Source organism: Drosophila eugracilis, unplaced genomic scaffold (genome assembly GCF_018153835.1).
Source record: "Drosophila eugracilis isolate 14026-0451.02 unplaced genomic scaffold, ASM1815383v1 contig_1197, whole genome shotgun sequence".
NCBI lineage: Eukaryota > Metazoa > Arthropoda > Insecta > Diptera > Drosophilidae > Drosophila > Drosophila eugracilis.
The window spans coordinates 2,070,610-2,091,055 of NW_024571981.1; the positions used below are offsets into that span (position 1 = coordinate 2,070,610).

Genomic DNA, 20,446 nt, shown 5'->3' on the forward strand with positions numbered 1-20,446 from the left:
GCCACCCCCTCCCTCCCTCGTTTTCCCACTTTTTGTCGTTTTAGTTTGTTGCGCTTTTGTGAAAATATTTCAATTATTTGTCAAATTGACACTAATGCGCAATTCTGCTTACTGTACATTGTTTGGCTGGGCAAAGTCACCACGAAAAACAACAAATTGCCGATAGGCCTGATTCTGTCAACAGTTCGGAGAGAATAATTTCAATTTGATTTATTTTTTCATTTGCAGATTTCATTGAAATGTTCACGTTGTTTAGCATCTTTCCCATAATCGTTGATATTCCTGGAAATACTATGTGGAACGGAAGTCTTTCGACATAAGTCTTTGATCTATAAATATTTTGATTTGATGTCCATTAAAGCCATGAAACATGTGTTGACTTGTGCGTTAAGTTCTGTACGTTTATCGGCAAATCGAAATGATGAATATTCTTCAACTATTTTTTTAACACTCAAATCACCTTTCTTACAGCTCTGAATAACCTTATCTATCAACACAAAAAGAAGAAAGTTGTGAATAAACTATAATCAATCTTGTGTTTTTAACAATCTTTAAAGTGCCAATAATGAGCTTATCCGCTTTTGTGTGATCTTCAACAGACTATTAGAATATTTCTTCTTATAAACTTTCCTCATTTTAAATTCTTCGAAAACAGATACGTTAAATTCGTGAAATTTCTTTTGATAACCTTAGGTTAGGGCCAGTGTGTTGGGAGGATTGTTTTGTCTCCGCTCTTATCGCAGCAATGAAGTGAATGTTTTTGGATTAACCAAGGAAAGGCTCTTTGCAATCGTGCAACTATTAATTTAAAGGTAAACACTGTGTTCTTTTCAGATAGTTACAAAAACGCGTAATAATTAAACTGAAAAATGCTGAAAGTAGCCTAAAAAAGAAGAAATTGGCTGAAAAGAGTTTGAAAACGGAATACCATGGTGCGACTAGATATTTGCCAGAGCAACACAACAAGCAGTAACAACGGCAACATAAGCAACAGCAGCATAAGCAAAAACCAACGGAACAATAATTAACAATAATGCGGGTGGCAGTTGCTCGTCGACAACCTCTTCAACGACCAGTTTGAATAGTAATCCGGCCTCGCCCGCCTGCACAATGGTGATGTTGCCGGCACCGCAGCAACGCGGTGGTGCAGCAACATCAGCCACAGCAGCTTCACAGCCGCAGCAGTCTTGAGTCGCAGCAACAGCAGCTGCGGCAACAGCAGCAACACTCGCCCCTCAGACGGAGGTTCATCGAATTGCTCGCTCCCCAGCATCGCCGCCTTTGCTGCAGCAGACCACCTGGCACCACCGCCACCAAGGGCCCAGATTTGTACCGCGCCGTCTACGCCCTACACCACCACGCACAACAGCAGCTGGCATTGATGGCGGCCAGCGGCACCATCACCACCTGCCACCACCGCACGCCCTGCACCATGCACCACTGCCGCCACCGCCCCCCGAATCTACCGCCACCCCACGAAAACAGTGCATGGTGGTGGCGGGCCATCGCCGCGGGCGGAGGGCAGTTCCACCGCGGTCGGAGGAGGTGGTGGCTCCCACTCCACCAGCAGCGTGAGCCAGCCTTTCCACGCAGCAGCGGCGGTCCTTCAGGAGTCAGGGCAACGGTCTGAATAACGGAACAAACTGGCATCGCTCCATTGCCCGCCGGGTCAGCTCTATATCCAGTAATCCGGGCGAATCTATCCCGCCGGGCTACTACATCGCACCACGCATCCGCAGGAGGGCATCTGTCCACAACATCCGCACACCATCCGCACCCGCACCATCACCAGCCCATGTGCGCCATGTCTGTGGAATACGGGGTGTGTCCGGTAGCCTGGCTTGGCATTTGTAAATTTAAACTTTTGGCCAATAAATTATCAGCAAAATGAAATTGTTTTTCCTTTTCGCCATTGGAATATTAAAATTAATTAATAAAATAGTTTGAAGATATCTTTAAAAGATTATTTTATCAAATTAATTTCCCTTAATCCCTAAGCCATTAGTAAACTATTGACATGACGTTCCTTTCTCTACTTTCCAACTATCTCACCACAGCCTTTTTCAAAAAAGCTTAAATAATATCAAATCCCCAAAGACAGTGGAAGCCTCTGAGCCTCACTTGCAGCCAGCTAATTACAGTTGAACTAATCCACTTGGCTAAGTATCTCAATTCGTCAAAGATACTTTGCAAGCTTATTCCTTACGATGATGCAAGTTTGCCGAGCTCTTAAGCTGCCAAAAAACTTGGTAAGCGACAAACAAACAAAAATGGGCGAAGAGGGGAAAACTCTTCAGCTAAATATAGATGAAAGCCACATTCAGAGCTTAGCCGCCCGCCGTCCAGCCCCTTTTTCAGCTTTTTTCTGCCGGTCGCTTGCGGTAAGTTGTATACATTTGGCATTTAAATCTGTTAGAGAAGCAAACCTCAACCTCAAACTACCGCCCCACGTCGTCCACCGAAGTCAACAAAGTAAACTTTGCATTTGATTTATCTCTTCGGCATCACGGAATCGCCACCCTCTTCGGCCCCACCCGAAAACACCCCCTTTATAACCCCTTTCTCTGACTCTCACACAGCCAGTCATTCAATATCATCCAAGCAACAAATTAGCTCTGCCACATTGAATGCACTCGGAATTATTTGAATTTCCAACAACAACAGCAGTAAAAATAAACAGAGTAGAGTATATATTAATAGATATGGCAGCCAGTTTTAGATTCGACATCGGCTTAAGTTCCAGTTCCCGTTGACTTTATACTTAGTACATATAAAAGTGGCCACTGTACGCCCATCTCGTGATTTGCCTTTACACAAGGTGCAGGCTTTCTTCTTTTTTGATAGTTTTTGAAATTATTCAAATTGAAAAATGTTTTTGGAGGACACAACAAAAACTTCCATTATGAGCACTTTTTTTTAATATTATATTTTAAATGTATTTTCTCCAATTAAAATAATAAACACCTATATGAACTTATCTAAACAAAGCAATTCACATTTGTGTTTTGGCATTAGCAATGCTTTCCAAACACACACAACTAAAATTGACCATAGAATAAAAGCCAGTCTGACTGGAACTTGAGCTATCATACGATTCAGACCCAAAGCCCAAAAGTGACAATGCCAATCTGTAGAAATACACACTGAAAATACGACAGAAATGTGTCATTCGAGAAGGAACCAGATGAAGACAGTCGACTGAGAGTGTGTTGGCAAAATATATAGTGAATTTGATCAGGTTTGTGCGCAACCCAGAAACCTCGATAACCAACATTTTCAATTTATCAATGTCATTAACCTTAATTGTGGTAACCGGGTTGGGGCTAAAACAAAGACCATCCATTGATCGACTCTGCAACTTGAGACAAGACTTCAATTTTGGTTTCTTTTTGATGTTTTTTTTGGCGTTTCTTATTCAATACTCCGACTTACACTAGACTCCAAGTTGTGTGTTGGTACAGCGCTTGCTTATTGAATTTGCATGTGAGGGTGGGGAGTTATCCACACACACATGCCACCCTACCTCTTAACCCACTAAAGCCCACCCATGGAATGCTTGTCACTTAGCTTGATGTCAACATCAGGGACCCAGCACAAATGCCAGCGAACTGGGAGTATTCTCTCCCACTAAGTTGCACATAATTTACAATTACAGGAAGTGTAAATGGCTTTCCTACCTCCACTTCAATAACCGGACCCCTCCTCCCCCTTAGACCACCAAAGCCCCCTTTTTCGTCCTTTATCCCACGCCTCTGTTCCGCTTTTGCCAAAGCTTCCTTTGCTCATTTGGCCAAATGTCTGCACTGTGGAAAAATAATTGCTACCTATAATGAAAAAGAAAATCATAATTTAAGACGTTTACTGTACACTGCAAGAATCTGTTTTTACTGATGAAGATAAATTTATTTAGGAAAGGTAGAACTCTACGAGCTCTGACTTGCTTTGCTCTTAGAACATCATTGTTCTCATTTTCAACAAGCTCTATATATATTAAACAGTTCTGATTTGGAAATGGGCACTCATTAGATATCATTTTTGTGCAGTGATTTCTTTGACAGTATTGCCTTTTCCCTCAACTCCAATCGACTTTGCCCCTGCTCTGGTGTGGCTTGGCCTGGCCTGATTGTTGTTAATCGAATAAACTTGCAGAGGAAATGGGCTCTGAGTGCGTGCTGGGCCTTATGACTTAGGCAGACTCCCCATGTCCCCTGGAAGTAACCCCCAACCCTTTCGCCCTATTGGTGCTCTAATGGAATTTGCGCCCGGGTCGACATCCACTTACTGTATTGATATGGATGCTGAGCATGTTATAATTATAAGAATGCTATGAGCATGCTCTTGGTTTTACTCCCTTTTTCCTTTTTTCTGGTTTGTGCAAAAATATTTAGCTGAATGAGGTAGATATGGGTATTTCTCAGTAGATACTGAAAGGAAGTACAAAAGCGGGTGGCCAACGGTCACCCCATCATAGTGTTAGTTGCCGGGCCAAAAAGCTCTAATCAAACATAATTTCTATTATTTTATATGCCCACACCCCAAGATTCTTATGCGATTGACCCAAATGAGCACAGAGCAAAAAGAAAACGAAAGGAAAAAAAACATATATATTCTATATGAATTGGAATTGAAGGCTGATAACAGGCACGTGGCTGAAGGCCGTCGTTTAAAGGAAATCAAAGCTCGTGCTAAGTTTTGTACTGTGGAAGAGTAAACAAAGTCTTCAAATTTTGATTACTATTATGTTATTTTAAGTCTTTTGTTTTGGTAATTTTAATTTAATTAATAAAATTTATACACTAATAAGGGTAATCTCTTATATGATATAAGATTTTATAATATTTTATAAAAAACCTGGCAGTTTATCATGTTATTCTTTTGTTTGATTTTGTTTTGTTGAGTTTTCTCTTTTTTTTTTGTACCTTTCTTAACCTTTTTTTTTTTAATAATGGAGAATATGTTTGAGGTTATTAACAAATATGATTCCATAAATACCCAGAAAGTCCAAACATCTTGGGTATTAAGAACAAACAGTCAATGAACTTACGAAAGAAGTAAGAAACTGGAGAGCAAATAGAAGAGGGCGAGAATGGGAAATCTAAAGTCTTACATTAACACATTGTCCAAGATCGGAATCGATGAGAATAAACAGGAAAATCAGGGAGGAAAAGCCATGAGGGAGCGGAAAGCCAGATATCTAGCCACTTTATCCCACCGGCATCCATTTTCGGTTAATCTCTTTGGTAATAATTTTTAATTAACCCACGCATCGAACGCCCTCGGCTTATTAAGACTTATTATATTACGACGGACGAGGAGGGTGAAACCAGGCTGTGTTTGCACTTTTGAACTTTTGGCTTGTCTTCCGACGTTTAATGTATTTTAACCAGATGGCAGGGGAACTAAACGAGCTGTCAAATAAAAATACGTCTCTCCCTCTTCTTTTTTTTTTTATTAATGGATCAAAAGTTTTTACACTGAAAGTAATATATATATATAGAGGAAATAAAGTAATTCGAGTAGAAGGCACCTGCTTGTAGAAGCCAAGAAAACTGTGTCACAAAGTAACACACCAAATCAAGACGAAAAAACGGAAAGAAGGACGAGGGACTTGTGCAAACACTGCTGATAGAATCCACAAATGATTGTTACTTATTATTCCGCACATAAAACGTTTTCTCAGGGTTTTCCCAATGGCCATTTCTCTGTCCCATCCCCGAACAATTGTTCAGGTGAGGCATAAGCAAACATTTTCATTCTGCAAGTGAGGACATTGTCGAAGGACCTGTGTCCCGTTTTGGTGATGTCATATTACATGCTCTTAGCGGCTGAAAATTCCTGTGGGTCTTAAAAAGAAAAGTGCGTAAAATGTCTTGTCAGTGGCTGTCAAACTGTAGGCAGTCAACCAGCCAGACGACAGGTAGAAAAGGCTAAAAGAGAGAGATAGAGAAGCTTTTCGGTATGCGAAATAAATGGCAGCTGCTCTTAACCCTAACCCCTTTCGGCACCTCCACCCCCTTAACCCACCATACACATAAACTTGTCCATTTTTACGAGCCGCTTTGGCGGCACAGATTTATTGGCTTCCTCGATTTTGCTCGATTTTATTGTTGGCCCACGGAATATAACCCATTGCATTTGCATATATACCCACCGACTTTGGCTCGTTGGTTTTATACCAAATTCGAAGGTTAGCCAAAACTCGAAATTCCCCCAATAGTTTGCCCATCTAGCGGCGGAGTTTTATGCCTCACTTTGAAGTGGAGCATTATATCCCACGAATGCCAGTTTCCTGCTTTTCTGTTTGAGGATTTATTTTCGGAGGTTTCCTCTGTAGGGCTTAATGACATCGACGACGATGCTGTCAAAAGTCGCAATGACAAATTGCTTTCGGTTTTGAAAAGTTGGATAGGATGAAAGGCGACATGAGGTTGCATAAATTTTTGGTGGCATCCCAATCTCTTTTGGAAAAGTATTCATATTTTAAGTTTTGGTGATGAACTCAGTCTGTCAACGCCTCCGTCAACAGTTAAATTAGCGTTCTGACCCATATTTTTGCTAGCAGCTCTATTTATTTTTCCTCTTCCCCCATTCTTGGGGGTTTAATTAATTTTCGTATCTGGAGAAACATTTGTTTGTATACAGAGCGAAGATGGCATCGGTATTTGCACTAGCAGACGATCTGAGCTAAAACTTACTCCACTATCAATGTCAGTTTATCACCGCCTTAATGGGCTTTTCCCCAAATCCCCCTATGGAATTTCCGCCTGCATCTGGTTTCCTCATTTAATATAATTTGTTGCAAGTTTTGCGGCATGTGGCACCAGACTGCTGCACTAGTTGAAACGTAATTATATCGTTCGGGCACGGGTTGCTCGGTGCATCAGTCTGCCAGTTCCTCAATCACTCATTTAGTCAGTGTCTCCACACTCCCAGCGAGGCACTAATTGCAATTTGCACAGTTTGAGCTGCGCTGAGTATACGTGTGTGGCTTAAAAGTTATATCACAAGTATTACTGTTTGATATGCAATTTGTTATACAAGATGACTCTGGAGCTTATCAGTCAGTTATATAATTTTGGGCGAATCATTAGTTTCAGTTGGGAGTATAATTATTTGGTGGCTTAGCATTTAAATGTGTGTTATATAACCTAGCAAAGTATCAAATGTAACAGTCCTAGGAATTGTTACGTATTATATATATTGAGAATGTATATATTTTTTATAAAAATATATAATATATAATGTAATAACAATTCCAATTTGGGGAATAAGACACTGAATTTTAAAGCTCTTTTTCTCCAATTGCAATTGTTCAAAAGCGGAAAATACTTTTTCCTTTTTGGCAGTGGCAAAAAAGTATTTTCCATTTTGATCCGCATTTTTATGCAACTCTCATCAAACGGAAGTTGTTTCACGATTTTCTTGCATACGTATATATATATTTGTGCAATATACATATATTTTTTGTCATTCACTATACGGGATTTGCCAAAGAAACGCAATTTATTCGTTTGCATTTTTCGGGCTTAAAGTTTCGATGCGTGTTTGCGGGGTATAAATCTGCCACCCGTATAGATATTTTTTGGCAATTTAATTGAAATGGTCAGGCACGTGGTGGTTCGCAGAGATCTGAGGTGTGAAGTTGGGATTGACCCTCGAGTTGGTCCTTGCCTAATCCCGTCCAGCTCTTGCGGTTGTCGCACATTTCCGGCTTAAAGTGGCAATGTTGTTGATGTTGCTAGTGTTGCTGTTGTAGTCTGCCACTTCCGTTTGCGACGCGTACACGTAATTGATTTTCCCGCCCCGCCCCCTTTTTGCTGCGTTTGATATTCAAGCGCAAAATCTCTGCCCCCACAAGCCAAACACAAACAAAGAAACAAACAAAAACAAAACAGAAAAAAAAAAATACAAAATCTGGAGCAACAACAAAGTTTTTTTTGCGTGTCAAATGAGAATTTCACTCGTTTTGATTTGGTTCGTGGGGAGTACGTACACAGAAAACTAATCAAAGTTGCATAATTTTGTAACAATTGAATTTCTTTCTCGTTATCAGAACTTCTTAAAAAAGTTTATGACCTAACTTAGTTACTTCTATAGATATTTTTTAGTAAATATTATATAACGATAGCTACGATATCGATAAAAATCAAATATTTCTTAAGAGCTCTTTAAGTATTCGACTTATTTTTCTCTGTGTACTTGTGTACAACTACGGTTGTTATTTTTTTTGGCAAATCCAACGGTAAATATGACCCTGAACTTTGAGTACCACATGCATCATGACGAACAAATGTATAACAAACAATGAACAAATCTCTAACAATAAATTGCACACAATTCCAATTGTGATTTAATAAAGCTGGGCTTAAATTCAGTTATATTTGGCCAAGCCAATTAAATTTTAGCATTTAAGTCAAGGCATTGCCATTCCGGCCATTTGACATATGCATGACCAATAAAGCTAGAGTCTATTAACGCGTAATTTATAAGCCAGTCAAGAAAAATCCCTTTCCGAAGATATATCTTTTATATACCTTTTGGCCCTCGCATTTTTCAAGCCCTGTAAGCCGGTAAGCCGCAATATTGGCCAAATAATCACTGCCTGGTACCAGATAAATTCCACTCCAACTTCAACTCAGTTCCCCTCCGAAATCGAAATCAAAATAAAAGAGAAAAAACAATTTCGCATAAATTTTCTCCTCTGTCAGAGAGAGAGAGAGTGGGAAAATTGCCTTTAAATTGCTTGAAAATGTTTTCTTAATACATTGCGCAATTTCGTATTGAAATCAGGGCGTGGCAGGATGTTAAAATGGCAGCATGTTAAATTTGTTTTGTTTTTTGTGGCTTCCCTCAGCTACTGATATTCTTCTTAGAAACTTTTCTCGTGTAACTCATTTGATATCTCGTGCTGTATATTTTTTCCCTTCCATATATCTTTTTTATCGAAGGGAGAATCTGGTCCCCAACTCCTGCCTTCCCATCCACCCTGTCCTTGTTTTGCGGCCGCCTTCTTCTTGTTTGTTTGTCTTGCGTGTCCTTCGGTGGCGTATGCGTAATATGTTTTTGTTTGCCACAGGCCTCGACGTTGCCGCTCCAGACACACGCCAGACAATACATCGGCTATATACACAGATTCTTATATATATATATATATATATATATTCGTATATACATATTTGCATATATTTTTTATACCTACTATGTGCGTGTTGACCTTGCGAATGGCCAGCGGCTATTGAGTGTCTTCTCAGACGCTCTGTGTCCGCATAACAAAAAGTCTTTTAATTGCTTTTTAATGAGTTGCTGTTGCGTCATTTTTGCTCGGACAGAGGCGGTGGGTGTTTGCAGAGGCGGTTCAATTTTCACAGCAGCAGTTTTAAGGAGGCGTGGCCTAATGTCATTCTTGACATCGGACATTTAAATTATAAAATATGTGCATCAACAAATATCGAACGAGTCCGTTTAAACTGGGAAAGGCCTTAGTTATTAAGGGAATTCCATACTAAGATAACATAGGGTGATATCACAGTAAAAGAAGGAAGAAATGTGGTGAATGCCCAAAGGTACATTTTTGTGATACAGATTTACTCATTTAAAATTTAAAAGTTGCTTTAAAAATAAATTTATTGTATTTATTTGTATTCTATTCAAAACCAACGTTGTATTTAATTGGAATTTATTATATTACCAAATTTTTCAAGTACTGTTCTTGTTGTTTTTTGTATACATTTTTATTTATATCGCCGCATTTTTCTTTTGCCCTAATGAAAAAAATTGCAGAGGCAGATACAGCAGCACAGCTTTCATTTGATTTGTATTGCTTTTGTTGCAGTTCAGCGGCTGGTAGTTGTTGCTTTGGCCAGGGCCTTATGGACGGCAAAGCTTCTAGAAACTGGGTTCAACAACCGACAAATGCAGCTAAAAGGAAGCTGGGTGGAAAGTGGGTAAAAAATCGGGGGAGGTGCAAGGGACGTCACCGCCTGGGACAGCACCCGAAAAAAAGCCAACTAAATGGAGATAGGGCAAAGAAGCAAATGCAAAAAATTGGCATCAAACAACAGAAACTTACAATTGGCGGAGGGAAAGGGCGGGGGCGGGGCGGGAGAAATGGGTTGAAAATGGAGGGACGGGGCAGGGGACACACATGCAATGCGCATTAAAATTGTAACTGTAACGTTTCCATCTCTATCTATCTCAGTCTGGTGCTCTGGCCTCAAGGCCCACTACATCCCATTCCCCAAACTGTTTCCCCCACATTTTCCACCATTTTCCTCACCCGTTTTCCATTCTTATGCCGTTTTCATCTCTGGCCAAGTTAAGTGCCATTCATGTGACTCCCTCCTCTATCTGCTCCTCCCCTTTTATCTGCCCTCCCCTCTGATCCTAAACTTTTTTTTACTCCTGATTTTGGTCCTTTTGCTTGTTTTTTCGACTGTTTTATTATGGTTTTTGCTCCCCAATGTTCGCTTTGTACTTTTTTGAGCGCTTCATTTATTAAAAATATTTTATTTGCAGAAAAAATGAACTCTGCGTTTCATAACTGTGACACTTGACATTGGTTGAAATATTTAAAGAAAAGCTTTAAGAAGTATGGTCTTGGATATTACATTCTTTATATTTATAGTATCAGATATTCCTGATAATTTTGCTGTGTTTTATTTGTTAAGAACTTGGCACTACAAACAAATAAATATTTATCTTAATAATATATTTATTCGGTAACCCAATTTCAGAACTCTGATAATAAACCTCAACACCTGATCCTTTCACCGGCTTAAAGTGCTGACCCACTGATTTTATATGTATCTGAATCTCCGACCGTGTCGTATCTGTGTCTGCAGATTTATATTGATTTCGATATCGTTTGTTGTATTTGCCATAAAAATTTCGTTGTCGTTTTATTGTTGTTTGCTTGGGACACGTTATGATTGTTGTAATTGCTGTTGCTACCACCACCCCCACCCAAAAATGGGCCTCAATTCCATTCGATTCCCGTTCGATTGGATGCCATTCGAATGGCCGAGAGTCTGGGCCAAATAAATTGCCAACAGTTTCGGTTACATTTTTTCTCCAGCTGGCCTTTTCTCGCTCCTTTGTTTGCCGGTCATTTGTGTGACTTTTGTGGTCGAAAGGGGATTTTAGTGGTTAATGCTCTCTGCTGGAGGTCAATTGTGGTGTTGGGGGAAAGGGTTAAAAGGTCAACTGGCTGTGCTTGTTAAGTGAACCAATTTGTTTCCAGATAAATATCCAAGTATTCTTTTATTATGGCCTGCTGCTGAATGGAAAAGGTTTTCACAAATGATAACATTTTCATAGCACCTTTGTTGCCTCATAATTGGCCTTTATATGAAATTTTCTTTATTTTTGGGTTATTTTAAAGAAGTTTCTCACTTACTCTAGATAACTTAATTGGGCTTAAAGGCTTTAATGTATATAAAGCTAATATTTAAAGCTTATTTATGGTATTCTTTCATAATATATAATTGTAATTACACAGATGGCTTAAATCCCCTTTTATACATAAAACTTTCCTATCACCCCCCACGAGCCAGTCATTACATTAATTTGGTATCATTCCTTTTTTGTAGTTCGACTAAGTGCTGGCTTCCATAAAAAAACTAAATTAATAAAGAACCAGATAAACCAGAATTTCATGGCAAAGGATTTATTGGGGAAATACTGTAATATTTATGGCTTATATGCTGATGTGTGTTGTCATAAAAAAGGAGAAAACAATGTCTCTGCCACTTACCGAAAAACATGAAAAAATCAAACAAATGAAGACACAAAAACCTCCACCACGCCCAGTTGCCTCATAAACCGCAAAATGTGTCGAGGCTCGTCACAATAATGTACACACACACATTGATATATGTACAGCCAACGACATGGCATTAAGTCCACATGTTGTCTGGATGGTTCCCAAAAAATAAAATCAAATTTGTTTTCATATTAAATTGTGTCGCTTGGAAGGCTAAAAACAAAACTGTTTGGCTGTTTCTCGAAATGTTCATGCTTCTAGGCCGCAACGAAAATTTTGAATCTCTCACAGTGTTTCCCATGAAATTTGGAAAATTTTCTGCCGCACATGCGGAACATGCAGCACAAACGCTGGAAAAATAAATTATGCAATTAATTTGCCAGCCCATCCCCAGACTCATTAGCCGAAAAACGAAATGGCCAGACCAATTTCCAAAAATATTGTTTATATTATTTAATTTGTCAGAGGCGTAGTCGTGTGAAAATGTAATTTTAAAAGGCAGGCAAATATTTTGTGATCCAATCTGAACATTTTTAATATTTATACTTAACTCCAAATCATTGAAAAATCATTAAATTATTGAATATAGATATTTTGCTCTTAGTCATTAATTGTTTAAAAAGGAACAAATATACAAATTAAATATCAACATATGGGATGGTTAACACCCCCTTTTTCACAGACTGTGATTTATTTTGCCCGTTGAAATGCATTTTAAATTTGCCTCTTAAAATGTTTATGTTTTGGTTATTTACGATTTTGGCTTTGCAGTTCACAGAAATAATTATTTGTTAAACCAAATGCTTTTAAATAGTATGCTATGCGAAGTTTTAAGCAAAAAACAAATCACTAAATAATTAAAGGCTTGTGGTATTTCTTCATACAGTATTTTTTCAAAAAGAAAACCTTTTTCATGAACTACTTTAGGAAAAAATGTTTTTAATAGATTTCGTTTGAAGAGTATTCTCCAATCCACCGTGGCCCATCTCCCTTTGTATACAATTATATTTGCGGTTTTCCGTCTCTGTTTGCATTTTATGTAAAGCAAGCGTCATATGAATGTGATGCCAAAATGAGCAATAATATAAATGGTACAATTATAAATATGGAAACAATATGCATACATTACCCAGCGATGTCTATGAATTAATAATAGTGTTTCTTTCTCACTTTAAACCCTTTAAATCGTGTAAACATTTTTACAACATTACCATTTTTTCATCTACATGATTTGATTGAATATTTTTATAAAATAAACTAACTTTTTCTTTTCTCTTATTTTCATTCCAGGTAAGCAACAATCAAAGATGATTACGTACACGCATTGTTTCAACTTGAAGTGTAAGTGCAAGTGACAAATTCCATTTCAAATTCAATTAAATACGAAGAGGAGTTTGTTTGTGTGCAACTGACCGTGCAACAAGGTCAGACGTAAAAGTTTCAGTTTTATTTCCTCGTCTCCAGCTTCTTCGTTTTTTCGCCTTTGGCAGTTATGCAATCCTTGAGAGGATTTCTCCCTCACGCCCGGCAGGAAGTCCATCTCTTTGGGGTCTTGGCAAGCATTCCCATGTCCTGCATTGGCCACGCCCACACCACACTTTCCGCCCCCATCTGCCCCCACCCCACGCTTCCCCTTTTTTTTGCCTTTTTATGGCCACGTGCGAAAATGCGGCAAAAGTTTTACGAGGTCAGGGTGAAGATGCTTCCTCCTCCAAGTTGAAGATACTGCCGATGATGATGTCACTTCAGTAAAATAATTTGATACAATAAAATTGAGGGGAATGAGTGCAAAGGAATATGGCAAAGAAATTTGCATGCACTGTGGGAAAGTCCCACTAAGAAATTTTAGAATTAATGTCTAAATATTTCTAAGGTGGCTTTTTCCAGTGAACAAATTTTTTAAAATGTTTTATTGGGATTAATTTCAGTTTTTGAATTTACTGAAGTAGGTTTTAACAAAATTAATTTGTCGTTTTACCTAGGAATAATTTATCTGAAATGCAAACATAGTAATTTCTTACAGTAATAGCCAAACTTTTCTCGAAACTGTAACTTCTTACTTTTTCATTTAATTTAATTCAGCAAACTGCGAACTGACAAACGTCATTCGAGTAGTTGGCACTTGTTGCCGCCTTGAACGAAAATTTCTCTTCAATTCGCAAACCAAAAAAAAGCCAAGATCCCAGACGACGTCAACAACTTTGGCAGGTCCACGCCCTAACCATTTGCACAAACGCCTCAAGTCGCATGCAAAGTGCAGACCTCGGGGATTGTCGGGTCTGTTGGAGGTTCAGGCTGTCTCCATCCAAATGGAGCTATATCTGGAGTGCTCAGTTGGAGCGGAATCCAAGACTTCAAGACTCACATGTCTTCTGGCCACGCTCAATTCAATTCAATTAAAAGCCGGCACACGCCGCACCCAAAAGCGAGCCAGCAAGCAAAAAACCCAGAGGGTAGACATTTCGATTAGTTAGGATGTTAAATAAAGTGACAACTTGAATGCTCTACGAAAACTTAAATGGAAAAAGCTGAAAAAACATCAATATGATTGGCAGAGTTGTCATTCGCCAAGAAATTTCTTAGAAAAAGTGCTCGTAATAGATTTTCTTCGACTGCCTTAAAGTGCATTTAAAAGAGTCTACAAATTTATTTATTTATGCAGTAAACTTAACTGCTTATAAATTATTGATACAAATTGCAATTGCTACATTCTGCATCATTTGTAAGGGCTAAAAATTTCGATGGCAATCTATATTTTCCTGCACCGCTGATTCGTGTCAGCGAACCCTGAAAATCTGATTAAAACCCAACTGAAATTCAGCGAATCGTTATGCGATATCTTTTTCATGTTGTGTTTCTCCCCTTCGGATTTTTTTTAGTTTTCATTTTTTTCCGAGTAAATTTCAATTGATATTTGTTATTATTTTTTTCTGTTTGGTCTGATTTCTGTTATTTGCTCCTTTTCGCATTGTTGGGGGGCGGTAGGCCGCCGAACTCTTTGGCATTTTTATTGGGTGTGTGTGTGTGTTTGACTCGCTTATTTGGGGCGTAAAAGTTGGAGTGGTGGAGCGCAGCACTTGCCACAAATTATCCAATGGTCGAGCCAGGTTGCCATTCACTTTTCCACATTAACTTCAAGTTTTTGCCCCCCAGTGGAGCAGTGGTGGGAAAAACGTGGAAAAGCGAGATACTGGAATGGCGGTCACTTGAGGTTTTCCCTACTCCTCCATGGCTTGTTCACTTTTCTCCTGCTCTTTTTTTGTCTAGCACTCTCTTGCAATTTGCCTTTGATGAGTCACAAAATGCCGCTGCATAAGCGTGCAAAAAAGAGGGGAAAATTCCCTTCAAATTTCTGTATTCACCCGCGCCTTTCGCGCCCACTTTCTCTTTCGGCTTGTGTTCTATTTGCTCAACTAAGCATCAATTAACGCTAATTATGAATTTTTATTTTTAAGTTGACTTTCAATTGTAGTCGAAACAAACAAAAGGTGAAAAGGTGCAAGCCTTTGAGAAAACTACATTATATTTGCTAAACATACATCTATTGAGACTTAGACTTTTGATATTTTAATCTGTATGTTAAAAGTTAGTTAAAGTTATTAATCCAATAAATGCTTTAAACCCTTTCTAAACATTCAATAAGCTTTGCTTTAATTACTTTTGGTTGCTTCTTATGAAATATTCAACGGATTTGCCAATTACATTTTCCAGCTTAATTAAATGCACTTCATAGCCCTTTGAGCAGCTGCAGGTGAATAGTTACTTAGCCAAACACCATGCTAATAGCTTTGCATATTAAATGAGCCTCCCAGCTTGACTATGATATATGTAAATTTATCGAACCGAATTTCCTTGGGGAATTCGTGGCCCAAGGCCACTTTAAGCTGATAAGTTTTCCCCCGTGGCTTTCTGTTTGTCCACCTAATTTCGTATCAATAAATTGAAATTGCAGAGAAAATGCCACGTCGACACTGTATTGTTTGTTTGCCTCCCAGTTTGCTTGTGGCTGCGTTTTTGTATCTTTAGCGGCATCTGCAGACAAGTGCCGTATCTTCAAGATGCAAATTAAAAGCGGAGCGGCAGATGCGCCAAATATAATTCACTTAAATGCTGTTCTGCCCCTCGGCGAGTGACTCACATCCTCAATTTACGTTCGTTTCAATGTTTACTCTGCTTTCGTTTGTTTTTTTCTACTCACTCTGATATTGCCCCTTCTTCATTCACAAATAGGTGAATCCGCGAGGGGAAACTGGGTCTATCTTATCTCCATAAAGACTTACCACGAAAACTGTTCTGAAAAGAAGCCTCTGTGGAATTGTTAAGAACAGTGGATCATATCATAAATCAAACTCGATGATTCATCCAATCGGAGCTTTTGATTTCTAAGGCAAATCCCAACTTAGTATGTCCGGTTTTGGGGCTAATCAATTTTGAACTGGTTCCCCGAATTTATTTGAAAGAAGTCTTCTAAGCGAAAAGACAACGGCATATATTCCAAGAAGAAAACATTCCATTCTATGAGTCATATATAAATTTAAATAATAAGAAATGTGTGCAAAACTGGGGTGAAATTCGTTATAAATGACTTTATTATATGGAAGAAAACTTTTAATTCAGCATGATAAGTCCACTTTATAAACTTTAAAAGGTTGTAGACTATCTAAGACTATAATCCAAGAAAGAACAAACAGAAAAAAATCATAAACAACTTCCAAACAGGAAGCTGCTCTTATAGACGACCTCTACAATACAATCTTTATTTCATCAATTATTTACTAACATAATATAATCCCTCGTATCTCTCACCTATTCAAATTATTACTATTATTGTATGGACGACTCGTCTTTATCTTTCGGTTAGTGACTCACCTGGCTGGACCAACTTTTACTTTTGACTGAGTTTATATTTTGTTGACCAACTTAAGTTTCATAATTAAATTCAAGTTCAAAGACCTGCTAAAGTTTGCTGCCATATATTCATGTCAACATGTCTGAGGCAGACTTTTCCTTTTCCCCTTTCTTTTTTTTCGTTGTGTTTTCGTTTTTTGGTTTTGGCTTGGTTTACCTCGCCCTGCTAATGAAATAATTAAAAAATAGTTTTACTGCCGCTGGCAGGCGGTTAAAAAGACCAAAACAAAAACCATAAAAGTGTCAACTGCAGTTGGTGTAAAAACACAGAGAAAAAAACATTGCTTAAAAAATCAAAATGAAGAAAAAAACGGTTTGCAGATCTGAAATTTTGTGAAATTTCGTAGTCGAAGCGAAAAGAATGTCATGTTTGTGTGCGTGCCTGCATGCGAAAAGTTAAGTGGGGAGGCGGTTTGGTTACGGGGCGTGGCAGTCACGGCATGCGAAATGTATCTATTAGATACACGCCTGCGAAATGCGGTTAACTGCATTGGCAGCCGACGCAGTTTTGCCATTTACCGTTAGCTACAGTTGAATTTACAACCTGCACTTGTATCTGTATCTCAAGCCGTGCTTTGTATCTATATCTCAAGTCGCTGCCTGCATCTGTATCTGTGAAGTAGAAGCCAGTAGAAGCTAAAGCTAAAGCTGAAGTATTTGGGTCACTCGTTGCCGCTTGGCTGCCACTCGAAGTCGTCTAATGCCTCCTCCAATGGCCATGGCGGGTTTTTCAACTTCATCTTGGCCACTTTTTTCTAGTTTCCAGTACTTTTTGGCTGATGCAAAGAGAGGACAGTATTTCGCATTCAGTTTGTTACGCTTTTTGGTCAGGGTATTATTTCGTTTTAGCCCAGTCCGTTAAAGTTAGATGATTAAAGTACTTTTCTGAATTGGATAGTTGTTGCAGAAGAGATTGCTATGCAAAAGAGACCTTTTATTCTGGGCTTAAATGAAATATGCAATTTACTTTGAAAATAATATAATAAAAATAGTTTAAAATTGGAATTCAAAATGAAACTTTTTTAAGGAAAACATAAAATAAATTAGCTTTTACCAATATTTATTTTAGAGTATCTGAAATTGTTTAACTGCTAGTACCTAAAACACATATTGGCTATAGCAAATAAAAGTCGAAGTATTTTTTTTGGTGAACGTATCCAAAATTTTTTGCATGTTGCGGGCTGTGCGATAAGTAAACTCGCGTATTCGTCGTGTGTGTGGGTTAATTTGAAAGTTTCAACTGTCACAAATGTTATAATTGACGGCAGCCACTCGCGAGCTGTGCATCTGCGAGTGTCTGTACATATGTACCTATATCATATATGTATATCTGTGTGTCTTTTGTCGAGCGCGTATCTCACGGATGCAGTTCAAATTTCGTTATGCTCGTGTTTTGTGAGCATTTGGCCGTTAAGTGCCGTTAAGTGAGGCATTGAGTGACAATGCCTCGAGATTACGCCCACACATCGCTAGTCGACTAAATGCAAAACAAAAGACCGGCTGAGTAATGCACTCCGCTCCACATTTTGCTCAGGAAAATAGAAAAAAAAGCGTAGAATACTTGCTAAAAACTGTAACTGCGTACTATGATAGTTGAATAGTTGGGTTCTTTGGAGGCGGGGGAAATGGCTGAATGAGATCAGCCAGTGAGTTTTATAGGAAAAGTTGAGCAGATAAAAGGAATTCCTTTGTTGAAAGTGCTGGCAGAATTTGAAAACTAAAATTGTTATTGCATTTATTATCTTAAAGGACACACAGTTATTTTAACATTTAAATTAAACAAGATTTAAAGTATTTTAAGTAAAGGAAAACCTTTAAAACTGCCTTGAAATTTTAAAATTATGTTTTAAAACGATATAAACATTTCCCAAGCAACATATTCCCAAGTGAAACCATTAACTGAGTGCTCATTGAGACAGATTTATAGTATCTTTGTATCCGTAGTTTGCAAATCCACGAGCCAAAGCCCCCAAACAAAAACCACTTAAACCAAGCCCAAGGTCAATTGCGAAAATATCCATCAACAAGAGTTTAATATGGCCAAATCTTAAACGCTTTTTATGGCCCCCAGAAAAAAATAACATCGTGTGTGGGACTTTTGGCGGTCTGAAATTCAGATGGTAATATGTTCGTGGGAAAACTGCAGAGAGGAGATCGTTTGGCGAAGACAACGTGACTTTGAATATTTTAGAGAAAACAATTGGGGGTAAAAAGATAACTATAAACAAGGCGACTGCAATTTATAAAATTGTATCTGTGTGACCCGCTAAGCGTCTAATTATGCGCGGATACAGTATATACATTCCTCTGGAGTTTTATTAAAATCTTTTTTTCGGTGCTGGAAAAATCTCTTTCTCTCGTATATGAAAATCTTAGAGTCGTTTCCATTGGAATTTTCTCGTTTTCCGTTTTGCTAATTTCTGCACATTTGGCTTCGGCTTTGGCACTGCCATTTTCACTTTGCCATTCATGACTTGGCTCGGGCTTTTGGGCTGCGTGTTTATTGCATCCGTTTTGTGGCATACTTTTCGTGCCGCTTTTGTTGCGATTTTTTTCAATTTTTCTTTGTATTTTTTTTTTGTTTTTTGCCTTTTTATTTAGCTGCAGCTAAGCACGAAGCGGATATTGTCACTTTTGCAATTACAACGCGCATAACTTTGGACAGAAAAAACAAAATAAAACGAAAATGCACGCTATAGAAAATTGCCTTGGCAAAGGCAAACCGTGAATGAAACTGGAGAGAGGAATAATAAAAGAGAGTAAGCGGAGAAAGAAGCGATGCAGAGATAGGCAGAAACAATTTCATAAAAAAGATAAAGATAAATATGCAATTTAATTGAAAATAATTCAGAAGAAACAGAAAAGCGCAAAACGAATGCAAAGCGTTTTCAAGGCAATGCAAATGAAATTAAATCAAAGCAAGAAGTCATGTATACCAAGTACCAGATTAGCAGCAAGAAAATATCTTTAATCAAAATCAAAACACACTCTGCTGTCGAAACTTTAAAGGTGTTGAAATCGTTCAAATTGAAATTTAATTTACGTGGGCGATTGGCCACGTGTTAAATTGAGCAAAGAAACTGGTTTATCTTGGACACCAAATAAAACTTAATGGCCAAATTTGAAAAGCAATCAATATTCAAGCCAAATTTAAGCAACTTGATTTGATTTTTTAGTTGCACAAAAATCACAAATCACCATAATTTTTCCCAAGTAATTGTATGTCAAGGGTTAACCAACCACATTCGTTTCAGTCTCAATAACCATTTTCCAACCCATTTCTCCGCTGATCTTCACAAGAAAGCAAAGCGGATAAAAAGTGGAATTCATCGACAACTTTCACATTTTCGACCACAATGAAAACAAAAATATTTCTTCAGAGCGCTCAACTTTGGCATATTTCTCGTTTTTTTCTTTTTGTGTCGGGCCCTCGAAAAAATCAAAGTCGAACGAGGCGCGTGCAAAAGACAAAACATACAGAAAAACACAAATAATAAGACAAAATCTTCGAAATCTTCAGGAGAAAAAGAAGAAATATCCAGAGAGTTCAACGAACGCAAATGAAGAAAGAGAAAAAACTAAACAAAACCAAACAAAAAGTCAAGAAAAGAGATGGAAAAAATTGTTATAAACAGCCAGCATATAATTAACACAATGAAGTGCAGAAGTAAGCAAAGAAATCGAAGCAAAAAAATTGTTTAACAATTTTTGCTTGGCAGCCCAAAGTACCGAGATGTTTGCCAAAGGCTTGCAAAAAATGCTTGCGAAAACTCCAGC

At 38.2% G+C, this 20,446-nt stretch overlaps 1 protein-coding gene across 1 annotated transcript in view; it reads left to right on the forward strand.

Annotated features, from left to right (window-relative positions):
* The first annotated feature begins 929 nt into the window (after nucleotides 1-929).
* The window catches only part of LOC121529669 (fibronectin type-III domain-containing protein 3A), a 39,626-nt gene continuing 20,109 nt past the window's right edge, over nucleotides 930-20,446 (forward strand). The window contains 11 exon segments of the mRNA XM_041818479.1: nucleotides 930-1,004; nucleotides 1,006-1,139; nucleotides 1,141-1,231; nucleotides 1,233-1,265; nucleotides 1,267-1,296; nucleotides 1,298-1,388; nucleotides 1,391-1,452; nucleotides 1,454-1,486; nucleotides 1,488-1,763; nucleotides 1,766-1,826; nucleotides 13,052-13,102. Of these exon segments, the coding sequence (XP_041674413.1) occupies nucleotides 930-1,004; nucleotides 1,006-1,139; nucleotides 1,141-1,231; nucleotides 1,233-1,265; nucleotides 1,267-1,296; nucleotides 1,298-1,388; nucleotides 1,391-1,452; nucleotides 1,454-1,486; nucleotides 1,488-1,763; nucleotides 1,766-1,826; nucleotides 13,052-13,102 (937 nt within the window).